General features: G+C 47.2%; 1 protein-coding gene across 3 annotated transcripts in view; it reads right to left on the bottom strand.

Moving 5' to 3' along the window:
- Positions 1–14,340, bottom strand: part of PNPLA7 (patatin like phospholipase domain containing 7) — a 150,924-nt gene that overhangs the window by 108,568 nt on the left and 28,016 nt on the right. For all 3 annotated transcript variants that reach the window (XM_063433004.1, XM_063433003.1, XM_063433005.1), the window contains 3 exons: positions 10,741–10,821; positions 9,571–9,736; positions 1,787–1,867 (listed from right to left, as the gene is read on the bottom strand). In XM_063433004.1, the coding sequence (XP_063289074.1) occupies positions 1,787–1,867; positions 9,571–9,736; positions 10,741–10,821 (328 nt within the window). The remainder of the gene's footprint in view (positions 1–1,786; positions 1,868–9,570; positions 9,737–10,740; positions 10,822–14,340) is intronic.

The following is a 14,340-nucleotide window of genomic DNA, read 5'->3' on the forward strand; positions in this document are numbered from 1 at the left end:
TCCTGCTGTAAACGTGAACACTATCACTATCCCTGTTGTATTATAATTAACCAAATGAATTGTTCAGGATTCCAGAAAGGGAGAAGTTAGTTCACTTTATTCTGAAATTTGAATGTTTGTTTTGCATATTGCATGGCTCTAGATTCAGCAATCACTAATGAAGACACGAATGCTAGTCATTTATTCCATGATCCGATACACGGTGGTGCTACAGATTTGTGGAGCAGGACACACTACACTCCCGTGTGAAATCAGAGGGAGAGATGCAATAATTAATCGAAGGTGTGGAGCTATAAATAGGGATTTCTAGAGCTGGGAGAGAAACAGCAGGTCATGGGAAAATAAAAATCTTTCCTAATTAATCACAGGGGGAGGAAGCAATCAGATTTCATGGGGGAGGGGGCCGAGCTATAACAAGTAGGAAATGGAATGCGAGTCAATGTGCGGGTGTTGTCTTCACTCTTTGAGTGCTGGAGGGATCAGATATAGTAAAAGGAACGTTTATTACAAGCCACGCTTACATGACATAAAAATAAAAAACCTCCTCCCACCCGCTAAACTAAAATAACAGCCTACGGGAATTCCCATAATGAGCAAGAATTTGGACAGTTCACCATTTAGTGAATAAACCACTTTAAAACGTCATCAAGAAAATGGCATGTTTTATTTGCACCATTATTTAGCACTTCTTACACCCCAACGAAGAATTTCTTTATTAAACCAGGTGAACATTATGCATCATAAGTCCGTTCACAAAGGCTGGAACACAGGAAGCTGCTCAACTGTAGGAATTCTAGGTTTGGATTGGCAGTCAGCATCATTTCCTTTAACCATTAAAGGGACATTGTAGACAATATCATTAAAGTGGTTACAATGTATGCGGTCTCCTGGTAACGTGCTCTTCAGCATTTAGCTGTTTTTAATGTTTTAATGCTAAACCAGAGTCCCCAGCATCCCCTCTGTGCTGCTCGGACTAATGAGGTAACGTGAGCAGCAATTGGTGGCTGTGATTGGCTAAGTGTCAGCTGACCACTTTCAACCTATCACAGTGCCCATTACTGGTATAAATAGGAATGACTAGAAGGAAGTGTGTGATCTCCACTTCAGCCACACCTCCAGTGGGGGCGGAGCTATGGGGAACCAGGGATCCTTATTCAGTGTTAAACTGCTTGAAATGGTTTAACAATGAATGAAGGGACAGCGCCAGGAAACTCCAGATACTATAACCACTTCAGTGAGATGAAATGGATATTGTGTCCCTTTAACAATGAGCCATTTATAAGAGTTTAAGAACGGTGAAGGTGTTCCAAAATGTCTCAAATAAAACAAACAAATAAACTGTTCTATGTTCACAGATAAATGACCAAAGTGTAGCTTTGCGATATTATTATTTTATTATTTATATAGCGCCATCAGATTCCGTAGCGCTGTACAATTAGTATATATATATATATATATATAGATATGGACATAAGATTAACCCCCTTCATTGAGAATATGGTATTAAAGTGAATAATATACATTGGACAGAGCTATGAAATAAACGTTATAATATGAATAGTAAAAGAACGTTCTTGGTAATCACACGCTCCGTATTCCGACGCTCTCTTTTAATTTATTAGTTTTACTTCCACCCTTCCTGGACATTTTATTGATTGTCGTCTTTAGACATGAAAACCACTAAAAGGACAAGTGCGAGGAAATAAACTAAAACAGGTTTTAAGAAGATGAAAAGCAGTAAAAACAAGGAAAGAATGAGAAAACCCTAAATATTGGGGATGCTTACCAGGAATATCGGTGAGGCTGGAAGATGATCTGCTTCTCTTATGTCCATTAGAACCATCAGTAGCAGAAAATTTGCTCGGGTCTGAAATGCAAAACAAAATCACTTATTTATATTATTATCAATGTGCTTTGACAACATGATTCTCAACTCTGCATCTCCATAGACTGAACCCTGCATCTCTCCATAGACTAAACCCTGCATCTCTCCATAGACTGAACCCTGCAGCTCTCCATAGACTGAACCCTGCAGCTCTCCATAGACTGAACCCTGCAGCTCTCCATAGACTAAACCCTGCATCTCTCCATAGACTAAACCCTGCATCTCTCCATAGACTAAACCCTGCAGCTCTCCATAGACTAAACCCTGCAGCTCTCCATAGACTAAACCCTGCAGCTCTCCATAGACTAAACCCTGCAGCTCTCCATAGACTAAACCCTGCATATCTCCATAGACTAAACCCTGCATCTCTCCATAGACTAAACCCTGCATCTCTCCATAGACTAAACCCTGCATCTCTCCATAGACTGAACCCTGCAGCTCTCCATAGACTGAACCCTGCAGCTCTCCATAGACCAGGGGTAGGCAACCTACGGCACTAGTGCCATGTACGGCACTTGAGGTGTCTTTGCACGGCACTCAAGGCTGCTAGAGCCAAACAGGCTCTGGCCTATCAGGCGTCTCAGTGAAACTTCAGATATCTGCTAATACGAAGAGGTAGTGAAGGACAATCCTCAATGTATGCAGAACGTAAGTGATCTCAGATCAGTTCCTCCCAGCACTTGTGAATGGGAATACACACTGCAATAGAGCAGCCTGCAGCTGCTGTTGCAGCTCCTGTCCTTGACCTGTACCTGGCCAGCCTGGCCCCCACTAGAACCCACCCACACTGCTAGATATACACAGACCTGCAGAATAAGCCTCCCCTCATACAAATAATACGAACAGCGTACACACAATCCCCACAAACACAACACCACTAACAATCCACATACATGCACACAATCACACATGCAGCCTCTCAAATGCAATACCCCAAACAGCCCCCACACAATTCCACGAGCAGCCCTCATACACAGCCCACATTCATATGTATCATACACGATACCATAAACTACTAATGAACATATAGAATATAATAGCTCATATACGCACAAATACAATGATACAAAGCAATTATAGTAAAAATAACAAAAGCAGAATACGGCAGCATACACACCTCAATTTAAAAAAATAGGATTGGCACGCTACGGGACATCAGAATCCTATATCGGCACAGTGCTGCTAAAAGGTTGCCTACCCCTGCCATAGACTGAACCCTGCAGCTCTCCATAGACTGAATACTGAACCCTGCAGCTCTCCATAGACTGAATACTGAACCCTGCAGTTCTCCATAGACTGAATACTGAACCCTGCAGCTCTCCATAGACTGAATACTGAACCCTGCAGCTCTCCATAGACTGAATACTGAACCCTGCAGCTCTCCATAGATTGAATACTGAACCCTGCAGCTCTCCATAGACTGAACCCTGCAGCTCTCCATAGACTGAACCCTGCAGCTCTCCATAGACTGAACCCTGCAGCTCTCCATAGACTGAACCCTGCAGCTCTCCATAGACTGAACCCTGCAGCTCTCCATAGACTGAATACTGAACCCTGCAGCTCTCCATAGACTGAATACTGAACCCTGTAGCTCTCCATAGACTGAATAATGAACCCTGTAGCTCTCAATAGACTGAATACTGAACCCTGCAGCTCTCCATAGACTGAACCCTGCAGCTCTCCATAGACTGAACCCTGCAGCTCTCCATAGACTGAATACTGAACCCTGCAGCTCTCCATAGACTGAATACTGAACCCTGCAGCTCTCCATAGACTGAACCCTGCAGCTCTCCATAGACTGAACCCTGCAGCTCTCCATAGACTGAACCCTGCAGCTCTCCATAGACTGAACCCTGCAGCTCTCCATAGACTGAACCCTGCAGCTCTCCATAGACTGAACCCTGCAGCTCTCCATAGACTGAATACTGAACCCTGCAGCTCTCCATAGACTGAATACTGAACCCTGCAGCTCTCCATAGACTGAACCCTGCAGCTCTCCATAGACTGAACCCTGCAGCTCTCCATAGACTGAACCCTGCAGCTCTCCATAGACTGAACCCTGCAGCTCTCCATAGACTGAACCCTGCAGCTCTCCATAGACTGAACCCTGCAGCTCTCCATAGACTGAACCCTGCAGCTCTCCATAGACTGAATACTGAACCCTGCAGCTCTCCATAGACTGAATACTGAACCCTGCAGCTCTCCATAGACTGAACCCTGCAGCTCTCCATAGACTGAACCCTGCAGCTCTCCATAGACTGAACCCTGCAGCTCTCCATAGACTGAACCCTGCAGCTCTCCATAGACTGAACCCTGCAGCTCTCCATAGACTGAACCCTGCAGCTCTCCATAGACTGAACCCTGCAGCTCTCCATAGACTGAACCCTGCAGCTCTCCATAGACTGAACCCTGCAGCTCTCCATAGACTGAACCCTGCAGCTCTCCATAGACTGAACCCTGCAGCTCTCCATAGACTGAACCCTGCAGCTCTCCATAGACTGAACCCTGCAGCTCTCCATAGACTGAACCCTGCAGCTCTCCATAGACTGAACCCTGCAGCTCTCCATAGACTGAACCCTGCAGCTCTCCATAGACTGAACCCTGCAGCTCTCCATAGACTGAATACTGAACCCTGCAGCTCTCCATAGACTGAATACTGAACCCTGCAGCTCTCCATAGACTGAACCCTGCAGCTCTCCATAGACTGAACCCTGCAGCTCTCCATAGACTGAACCCTGCAGCTCTCCATAGACTGAACCCTGCAGCTCTCCATAGACTGAACCCTGCAGCTCTCCATAGACTGAACCCTGCAGCTCTCCATAGACTGAACCCTGCAGCTCTCCATAGACTGAACCCTGCAGCTCTCCATAGACTGAATACTGAACCCTGCAGCTCTCCATAGACTGAATACTGAACCCTGCAGCTCTCCATAGACTGAATACTGAACCCTGCAGCTCTCCATAGACTGAATACTGAACCCTGCAGCTCTCCATAGACTGAAGACTGAACCCTGCAGCTCTCCATAGACTGAATACTGAACCCTGCAGCTCTCCATAGACTGAATACTGAACCCTGCAGCTCTCCATAGACTGAATACTGAACCCTGCAGCTCTCCATAGACTGAACCCTGCAGCTCTCCATAGACTGAACCCTGCAGCTCTCCATAGACTGAACCCTGCAGCTCTCCATAGACTGAACCCTGCAGCTCTCCATAGACTGAACCCTGCAGCTCTCCATAGACTGAATACTGAACCCTGCAGCTCTCCATAGACTGAATACTGAACCCTGCAGCTCTCCATAGACTGAATACTGAACCCTGCAGCTCTCCATAGACTGAACCCTGAACCCTGCAGCTCTCCATAGACTGAACCCTATACTCTCCATAGACTGAACCATAGACTGAATACTGAACCCTGCAGCTCTCCATAGACTGAATACTGAACCCTGCAGCTCTCCATAGACTGAATACTGAACCCTGCAGCTCTCCATAGACTGAACCCTGCAGCTCTCCATAGACTGAACCCTGCAGCTCTCCATAGACTGAATACTGAACCCTGCAGCTCTCCATAGACTGAACCCTGCAGCTCTCCATAGACTGAACCCTGCAGCTCTCCATAGACTGAACCCTGCAGCTCTCCATAGACTGAACCCTGCAGCTCTCCATAGACTGAACCCTGCAGCTCTCCATAGACTGAACCCTGCAGCTCTCCATAGACTGAACCCTGCAGCTCTCCATAGACTGAACCCTGCAGCTCTCCATAGACTGAACCCTGCAGCTCTCCATAGACTGAATACTGAACCCTGCAGCTCTCCATAGACTGAATACTGAACCCTGCAGCTCTCCATAGACTGAACCCTGCAGCTCTCCATAGACTGAACCCTGCAGCTCTCCATAGACTGAACCCTGCAGCTCTCCATAGACTGAATACTGAACCCTGCAGCTCTCCATAGACAGAATACTGAACCCTGCAGCTCTCCATAGACTGAACACTGAACCCTGCAGCTCTCCATAGACTGAACACTGAACCCTGCAGCTCTCCATAGACTGAACACTGAACCCTGCAGCTCTCCATAGACTGAACCCTGCAGCTCTCCATAGACTGAACCCTGCAGCTCTCCATAGACTGAATACTGAACCCTGCAGCTCTCCATAGACTGAATACTGAACCCTGCAGCTCTCCATAGACTGAATACTGAACCCTGCAGCTCTCCATAGACTGAATACTGAACCCTGCAGCTCTCCATAGACTGAATACTGAACCCTGCAGCTCTCCATAGACTGAATACTGAACCCTGCAGCTCTCCATAGACTGAATACTGAACCCTGCAGCTCTCCATAGACTGAATACTGAACCCTGCAGCTCTCCATAGACTGAACCCTGCAGCTCTCCATAGACTGAACCCTGCAGCTCTCCATAGACTGAACCCTGCAGCTCTCCATAGACTGAACCCTGCAGCTCTCCATAGACTGAACCCTGCAGCTCTCCATAGACTGAATACTGAACCCTGCAGCTCTCCATAGACTGAATACTGAACCCTGCAGCTCTCCATAGACTGAATACTGAACCCTGCAGCTCTCCATAGACTGAATACTGAACCCTGCAGCTCTCCATAGACTGAATACTGAACCCTGCAGCTCTCCATAGACTGAACCCTGCAGCTCTCCATAGACTGAACCCTGAACCCTGCAGCTCTCCATAGACTGAACACTGAACCCTGCAGCTCTCCATAGACTGAACACTGAACCCTGCAGCTCTCCATAGACTGAACACTGAACCCTGCAGCTCTCCATAGACTGAACACTGAACCCTGCAGCTCTCCATAGACTGAACACTGAACCCTGCAGCTCTCCATAGACTGAACACTGAACCCTGCAGCTCTCCATAGACTGAACACTGAACCCTGCAGCTCTCCATAGACTGAACACTGAACCCTGCAGCTCTCCATAGACTGAACACTGAACCCTGCAGCTCTCCATAGACTGAACACTGAACCCTGCAGCTCTCCATAGACTGAACACCGAACCCTGCAGCTCTCCATAGGCTGAACACTGAGCCCTGCAGCTCTCCATAGGCTGAACACTGAGCCCTGCAGCTCTCCATAGGCTGAGCACTGAACCCTGCAGCTCTCCATAGACTGAACACTGAACCCTGCAGCTCTCCATAGACTGAATACTGAACCCTGCAGCTCTCCATAGACTGAACACTGAACCCTGCAGCTCTCCATAGACTGAATACTGAACCCTGCAGCTCTCCATAGACTGAATACTGAACCCTGCAGCTCTCCATAGACTGAACACTGAACCCTGCAGCTCTCCATAGACTGAACACTGAACCCTGCAGCTCTCCATAGACTGAACACCGAACCCTGCAGCTCTCCATAGACTGAACACTGAGCCCTGCAGCTCTCCATAGGCTGAACACTGAGCCCTGCAGCTCTCCATAGGCTGAGCACTGAACCCTGCAGCTCTCCATAGACTGAACACTGAACCATGCAGCTCTCCATAGACTGAACACTGAACCCTGCAGCTCTCCATAGACTGAACACTGAACCCTGCAGCTCTCCATAGACTGAATACTGAACCCTGCAGCTCTCCATAGACTGAACACTGAACCCTGCAGCTCTCCATAGACTGAACACTGAACCCTGCAGCTCTCCATAGACTGAGCACTGAACCCTGCAGCTCTCCATAGACTGAACCCTGAACCCTGCAGCTCTCCATAGACTGAACCCTGAACCCTGCAGCTCTCCATAGACTGAATACTGAACCCTGCAGCTCTCCATAGACTGAATACTGAACCCTGCAGCTCTCCATAGACTGAATACTGAACCCTGCAGCTCTCCATAGACTGAACACTGAGCCCTGCAGCTCTCCATAGACTGAACACTGAACCCTGCAGCTCTCCATAGACTGAACACTGAACCCTGCAGCTCTCCATAGACTGAATACTGAACCCTGCAGCTCTCCATAGACTGAACACTGAACCCTGCAGCTCTCCATAGACTGAACACTGAACCCTGCAGCTCTCCATAGACTGAACACCGAACCCTGCAGCTCTCCATAGACTGAACACTGAACCCTGCAGCTCGCCATAGACTGAATACTGAACCCTGCAGCTCTCCATAGACTGAATACTGAACCCTGCAGCTCTCCATAGACTGAATACTGAACCCTGCAGCTCTCCATAGACTGAACACTGAACCCTGCAGCTCTCCATAGACTGAACACTGAACCCTGCAGCTCTCCATAGACTGAACACTGAACCCTGCAGCTCTCCATAGACTGAACACTGAACCCTGCAGCTCTCCATAGACTGAACACTGAACCCTGCAGCTCTCCATAGACTGAATACTGAACCCTGCAGCTCTCCATAGACTGAACACTGAACCCTGCAGCTCTCCATAGACTGAACACTGAACCCTGCAGCTCTCCATAGACTGAACACCGAACCCTGCAGCTCTCCATAGACTGAACACTGAACCCTGCAGCTCGCCATAGACTGAATACTGAACCCTGCAGCTCTCCATAGACTGAATACTGAACCCTGCAGCTCTCCATAGACTGAATACTGAACCCTGCAGCTCTCCATAGACTGAACACTGAACCCTGCAGCTCTCCATAGACTGAACACTGAACCTGCAGCTCTCCATAGACTGAACACCGAACCCTGCAGCTCTCCATAGGCTGAGCACTGAACCCTGCAGCTCTCCATAGACTGAACACTGAACCCTGCAGCTCTCCATAGACTGAACACTGAACCCTGCAGCTCTCCATAGACTGAACACTGAACCCTGCAGCTCTCCATAGACTGAACACTGAACCCTGCAGCTCTCCATAGACTGAACACTGAACCCTGCAGCTCTCCATAGACTGAACACCGAACCCTGCAGCTCTCCATAGACTGAACACTGAGCCCTGCAGCTCTCCATAGGCTGAACACTGAGCCCTGCAGCTCTCCATAGGCTGAGCACTGAACCCTGCAGCTCTCCATAGACTGAACACTGAACCATGCAGCTCTCCATAGACTGAACACTGAACCCTGCAGCTCTCCATAGACTGAACACTGAACCCTGCAGCTCTCCATAGACTGAGCACTGAACCCTGCAGCTCTCCATAGACTGAGCACTGAACCCTGCAGCTCTCCATAGACTGAACCCTGAACCCTGCAGCTCTCCATAGACTGAACCCTGAACCCTGCAGCTCTCCATAGACTGATCCCTGAACCCTGCAGCTCTCCATAGACTGAATACTGAACCCTGCAGCTCTCCATAGACTGAATACTGAACCCTGCAGCTCTCCATAGACTGAATATTGAACCCTGCAGCTCTCCATAGACTGAATATTGAACCCTGCAGCTCTCCATAGACTGAATATTGAACCCTGCAGCTCGACAGACTGTTCAAGGAACCCGGCAGCTTGTAAGACATTAAAAGCTGCCAAGTTCCAGAACAGAGTTATAGAGTTGTACAGACTGGTCTGCAAGCCTGAAGGGGCCAATGCAGACTCACCATACGAGAATTTCTACTTGCAGAGCTAAATTTTCACTCGCCAATGGTTAGTGATGAGTGAAGATTTTGAGCCTTGATGTACAGAATATGATCCCAAATGCCCCAGAGTCTGCTGGATATCACAAATCAATATCGCAGTCCGACGGCACATACAATAAATCGTGTGCTTAATTTACCCAGGATTCCGGATTCTGAGTCCTGTAGAATTTCAGTAGATTTCTCCGTACTCCCTCCGTGGTCCTCCTCAGTAAAGGTTGTGGAGACTTGCTTCTTAATCGCCTTATTGCTCCCAGATCCCGATGTGAGACTTGCCACGGACAGCAAAGGGATGGCCTGGCTTTCCTGTAGATCAGTGAAATCAATATGTAAATCGTTAAAGGAGCATTTCATTTTGTTAAGTTTATACAGTCAACCTGACTGTTACAATTTAGGAACCTGGTACATGCATTTTGCAGGTTCTACGGAGCGATTTCTCGGATGCACATCTTTGGATTGTGTTGAAATTTTAAAGTTTTTCCTATAAAAATTCTATCTTGTAATTGACAGAGCAGTATTAAAAACTACTGAAAAATGTCGACGCAATATATGGATGTTCTAAAGCCTTGCTCATTTTTTCCCTGGTTTTTGGGATGACTGCTCCATTCCAACTCAGAAATGTTGAAAACTTCCCATAAGACATACTGAAAATTACAAAAAAATAAAAATAACTGCGGTACTAATGATCAGCACAAATTAGCGATATCATTTTCAACCCTTCATTAGCCAGCAATAATTTAAAGATAGCATGTGTTGATATTAGATCAGGGACATGGGGCCTTCGTACGCATAGAACGCTTTGGTTTGAGCCATAATTGGCTAGTTGCTCATTTTTAGGACTGACCAGGGACTGGCTAAAAGAGAAAAGGATAGGGGAGATAAACAGTTTAATTTTACAGCAAACCCACTAGCTATAAACTGAATTGCACAGTTAAAGCGGGTTCATTTACTGAAGGTATTTAAAGTCTTTGCATTATATTATTTAGGAGTTTCTTCTATTCTAAGTTGTGACAACAAGATATATTTTGCATGTTGGTCGACAAGCAATCATAGCTCACTGTTTACTCACTGGACGGACTGAAACTCTTAGCAAGCAACAAATCGCATCCCATGAACTTTGCAATGGTTTCTGGGTACCCATTATGGCTCCCCTGGCGTGATGAATATAACCTTTTAAACACGATTGTAGGCGTTAATGTTACCGCACATTGCTGAATTAACATACAACTCTAATACACATCATCCCTCTGTCCTCCCCAGTTGATTTCGCCCCTTCCGTTCGATGTATGGAAGTCACTGGCAGGACTTACCGAGTTGAACAGTTCGGTGGTCAGGCCCAGGTAGTTGTGCAGGGCAAGGAAAGTGACTCTCTGAAGGCGCACCATGATTATCTGAGAAATAAATGACCTACAGTTAGAATAACACACGCAGAGCGATATGGAACTGATAAATAACCATTTATATTGCATTATGGAGCAGAATCATCACTACTTCTGGAAAACAGAGGATGGTGTCACTGGTGGGAAGAAGAGGGCAGAGATTGGGAGGGCCACTGATTATTCCTAGTCCCACGTAGCCCTAACAGAAATGGTGACTTTGAAAATGTAGTACCATGAAAAGAACACACCCACCCCATAACTTAAAGGGACACTATACTCACCGGAACAACTACAGCTTAATGTACGGCGTACAGCTTAATGAACTGTAATAGAGGGCAGACTGCACATCCTATCAGATTTACTGCATCCCACCACAGACTGCACATCCTATCAGATTTACTGCATCCCACCACAGACTGCACATCCTATCAGATTTACTGCATCCCACCACAAACTGCACATCCTATCAGATTTACTGCATCCCACCACAGACTGCACATCCTATCAGATTTACTGCATCCCACCACAGACTGCACATCCTATCAGATTTACTGCATCCCACCACAAACTGCACATCCTATCAGATTTATTGCATCCCGCCACAGACTGCACATCCTATCAGATTTACTGCATCCCGCCACAGACTGCACATCCTATCAGATTTACTGCATCCTGCCACAGACTGCACATCCTATCAGATTTACTGCATCCCGCCACAAATTGCACATCCTATCAGATTTACTGCATCCCGCCACAAACTGCACATCCTATCTGATTTATTGCATCCCGCCACACAGTCCACATCCTATCAGATTTACTGCATCCCGCCACAGACTGCACATCCGATCAGATTTACTGCATCCCACCACAGACTGCACATCCTATCAGATTTACTGCATCCCACCACAGACTGCACATCCTATCAGATTTACTGCATCCCACCACAGACTGCACATCCTATCAGATTTACTGCATCCCGCCACAGACTGCACATCCTATCAGATTTACTGCATCCCACCACAGACTGCACATCCTATCAGATTTACTGCATCCCGCCACAGACTGCACATCCTATCAGATTTATTGCATCCCACCACAAATTGCACATCCTATCAGATTTACTGCATCCCGCCACAGACTGCACATCCTATCAGATTTACTGCATCCCGCCACAGACTGCACATCCTATCAGATTTATTGCATCCCGCCACAGACTGCACATCCTATCAGATTTACTGCATCCCGCCACAGACTGCACATCCTATCAGATTTACTGCATCCCGCCACAAACTGCACATCCTATCAGATTTACTGCATCCCACCACAAACTGCACATCCTATCAGATTTACTGCATCCTGCCACAGACTGCACATCCTATCAGATTTACTGCATCCCGCCACAGACTGCACATCCTATCAGATTTACTGCATCCCACCACAAACTGCACATCCTATCAGATTTACTGCATCCCGCCACAGACTGCACATCCTATCAGATTTACTGCATCCCACCACAAACTGCACATCCTATCAGATTTATTGCATCCCGCCACAGACTGCACATCCTATCAGATTTACTGCATCCCACCACAGACTGCACATCCTATCAGATTTATTGCATCCCACCACAGACTGCACATCCTATCAGATTTACTGCATCCTGCCACAGACTGCACATCCTATCAGATTTACTGCATCCCGCCACAGACTGCACATCCTATCAGATTTACTGCATCCCACCACAAACTGCACATCCTATCAGATTTACTGCATCCCGCCACAGACTGCACATCCTATCAGATTTACTGCATCCCACCACAAACTGCACATCCTATCAGATTTATTGCATCCCGCCACAGACTGCACATCCTATCAGATTTACTGCATCCCACCACAGACTGCACATCCTATCAGATTTATTGCATCCCACCACAGACTGCACATCCTATCAGATTTACTGCATCCCGCCACAGACTGCACATCCTATCAGATTTACTGCATCCCGCCACAGACTGCACATCCTATCAGATTTACTGCATCCCACCACAGACTGCACATCCTATCAGATTTACTGCATCCCGCCACAAATTGCACATCCTATCAGATTTACTGCATCCCGCCACAAACTGCACATCCTATCTGATTTATTGCATCCCGCCACACAGTCCACATCCTATCAGATTTATTGCATCCCACCACAGACTGCACATCCTGATTTACTGCATCCCGCCACAGACTGCACATCCGATCAGATTTACTGCATCCCACCACAGACTGCACATCCTATCAGATTTACTGCATCCCACCACAGACTGCACATCCTATCAGATTTACTGCATCCCACCACAGACTGCACATCCTATCAGATTTACTGCATCCCACCACAGACTGCACATCCTATCAGATTTACTGCATCCCGCCACAGACTGCACATCCTATCAGATTTATTGCATCCCACCACAAATTGCACATCCTATCAGATTTACTGCATCCCGCCACAGACTGCACATCCTATCAGATTTACTGCATCCCGCCACAGACTGCACATCCTATCAGATTTATTGCATCCCGCCACAGACTGCACATCCTATCAGATTTACTGCATCCCGCCACAGACTGCACATCCTATCAGATTTACTGCATCCCGCCACAAACTGCACATCCTATCAGATTTACTGCATCCCACCACAAACTGCACATCCTATCAGATTTACTGCATCCTGCCACAGACTGCACATCCTATCAGATTTACTGCATCCCGCCACAGACTGCACATCCTATCAGATTTACTGCATCCCACCACAAACTGCACATCCTATCAGATTTACTGCATCCCGCCACAGACTGCACATCCTATCAGATTTACTGCATCCCACCACAAACTGCACATCCTATCAGATTTATTGCATCCCGCCACAGACTGCACATCCTATCAGATTTATTGCATCCCACCACAGACTGCACATCCTATCAGATTTACTGCATCCTGCCACAGACTGCACATCCTATCAGATTTACTGCATCCCGCCACAAATTGCACATCCTATCAGATTTACTGCATCCCGCCACAAACTGCACATCCTATCTGATTTATTGCATCCCGCCACACAGTCCACATCCTATCAGATTTATTGCATCCCACCACAGACTGCACATCCTGATTTACTGCATCCCGCCACAGACTGCACATCCGATCAGATTTACTGCATCCCACCACAGACTGCACATCCTATCAGATTTACTGCATCCCACCACAGACTGCACATCCTATCAGATTTACTGCATCCCACCACAGACTGCACATCCTATCAGATTTACTGCATCCCGCCACAGACTGCACATCCTATCAGATTTACTGCATCCCACCACAGACTGCACATCCTATCAGATTTACTGCATCCCGCCACAGACTGCACATCCTATCAGATTTATTGCATCCCACCACAAATTGCACATCCTATCAGATTTACTGCATCCCGCCACAGACTGCACATCCTATCAGATTTACTGCATCCCGCCACAGACTGCACA

This window comes from Pelobates fuscus, chromosome 9, assembly GCF_036172605.1.
Source record: "Pelobates fuscus isolate aPelFus1 chromosome 9, aPelFus1.pri, whole genome shotgun sequence".
NCBI classification, from domain to species: Eukaryota; Metazoa; Chordata; class Amphibia; order Anura; family Pelobatidae; genus Pelobates; species Pelobates fuscus.